General features: G+C 46.3%; 1 protein-coding gene across 1 annotated transcript in view; it reads right to left on the bottom strand.

Moving 5' to 3' along the window:
* Positions 1–1483: 1483 nt before the first annotated feature.
* The window catches only part of LOC105903484 (enhancer of mRNA-decapping protein 3-like), a 23418-nt gene continuing 23246 nt past the window's right edge, over positions 1484–1655 (bottom strand). Inside the window, exon 7 of the mRNA XM_031568755.1 lies at positions 1484–1655. This exon is cut by the window's right edge and continues 236 nt beyond it. Coding sequence (XP_031424615.1) covers positions 1551–1655 — 105 coding nt within the window. The 3' untranslated portion in view covers positions 1484–1550.

The raw sequence follows: 1655 nt of genomic DNA, 5'->3' as shown, positions 1-1655 counted from the left end.
ACAGACAGACATTAACACAAAACAAACAAACAAACAAACAGACGGACATTAACACAATATTTCACAAGAAATACAAAACACCTGGTTCACAGATCAGTGCAAAGAAGCTCCCAGCTAAGGCGTAATGACCAGTAACCACAGATCACTGGATCAGTGCTATATATTAAATTAAATTAAATTAAATTAAATTAAATTAAATTAAATTAAATTAAATTAATAAATAACTAAATCCTTATTTTATCTGCTGTCCTGGCAGCCGTCATGAAGTAATAATTGAGCTTATATAATGTCCCAGGCTGTATCACTGAACAGAAGATATAATTCACTTATAGAACTGCAGTGGAGAAAAAGAAAGTTCCAGAATCAAACAAAGTTGTGGAGTCAGACAAAAACATCAGTGACATATGTAATGGTGTTTGAACATTTACAAACAAACACACACACAAGCATGCGCACAGGCACGCATGCTGTACTGTGGTTCAATGGGTTAGGATTTCCCTGACACACAACTCCGAGCAGGAAACAGGAAGTCCACCTCAGGGGCCCAGACAATCAGCAGGGTCAGAAGAGGGGTCACGAGGTCAGGTGCCACTAACAGCAGTCCATCTTAAGCAAACAGCCTCGGACTCCGAGGTTGTCACGGTCACAGTCAGAGCTGTGTCACCACACACAAAAGAGACAGGAAGTACAGCTCTGATGGGCCTTCCTCTTCTGAAGAGGCACCTCACGCGATCACTGAACCCTGTTCAACCCCGAACACCCCGAACCACCAGTCCCCCTCCTCACCATACACCTCCTAACCCAGCCCAGTCCCCCTCCTCATCCAGCCCAGTCCCCCTCCTCATCCAGCCAGAAACCCACGGAGCCCTCCTGCAGCTCTTAGAGTGCCACATCAGGTTAAGTGGCACAAGCCAAACCATCTGCATTTGTACCCATCTCCTGACTTAATGGGGGGGGGGGGGGGGGAAATGACACGCATTGCACACGGCCGTTTCACAATGCCACGCTGAGCATTTACAGGTAGCCCTCTGTTGGGATATGTGCATTCACACCTCACATTACGAACTTCTCTGTTAATAACATGATGGGAGGTGTGTGTGTGTGTGTTTGCAGAATAGTGCAACTGTGTGTGTGTTATCTATTGTGTATGTGTGTGTGTGTGTGTGTGTGTGTAAGTAGCATAGTGTAACTCCATGTGTGTGTTTGTGTGTGTGTGTGTGTGTGTAAGTAGCATAGTGTAACTCCGTGTGTGTGTGTGTGTGTGTGTGTGTGTGTAAGTAGCATAGTGTAACTCCATATGTGTGTGTGTAAGTAGCATGGTGTAACTCCATGTGTGTGTGTGTGTGTGTGTGTGTATGTGTTTGTGTAAGTAGCATAGTGTAACTCCATGTGTGTGTTTGTGTGTGTGTGTGTGTGTGTAAGTAGCATAATGTAACTCCATGTGTGTGTGTGTGTGTGTGTGTGTGTGTGTGTGTGTGTGTGTGTGCATGTGTGTGCGTGTGTGTGTGTGTGTGTGTGTGTGTGCAGAACAAAAGGGCAGAGTCAGCGCGTCAGGCCGAGTGCAGGGGAATCACAAACTTGCAGCCAAAGGGTGACAGGTAGTTGATGCCCACCGCCTGGAACACCTGTCTGGGCAGCCCCACGTCACACAGGTA

Source organism: Clupea harengus, chromosome 6, assembly GCF_900700415.2.
Source record: "Clupea harengus chromosome 6, Ch_v2.0.2, whole genome shotgun sequence".
NCBI classification, from domain to species: domain Eukaryota; kingdom Metazoa; phylum Chordata; class Actinopteri; order Clupeiformes; family Clupeidae; genus Clupea; species Clupea harengus.
This window is presented reverse-complemented; position numbering and strand designations above follow the sequence as displayed.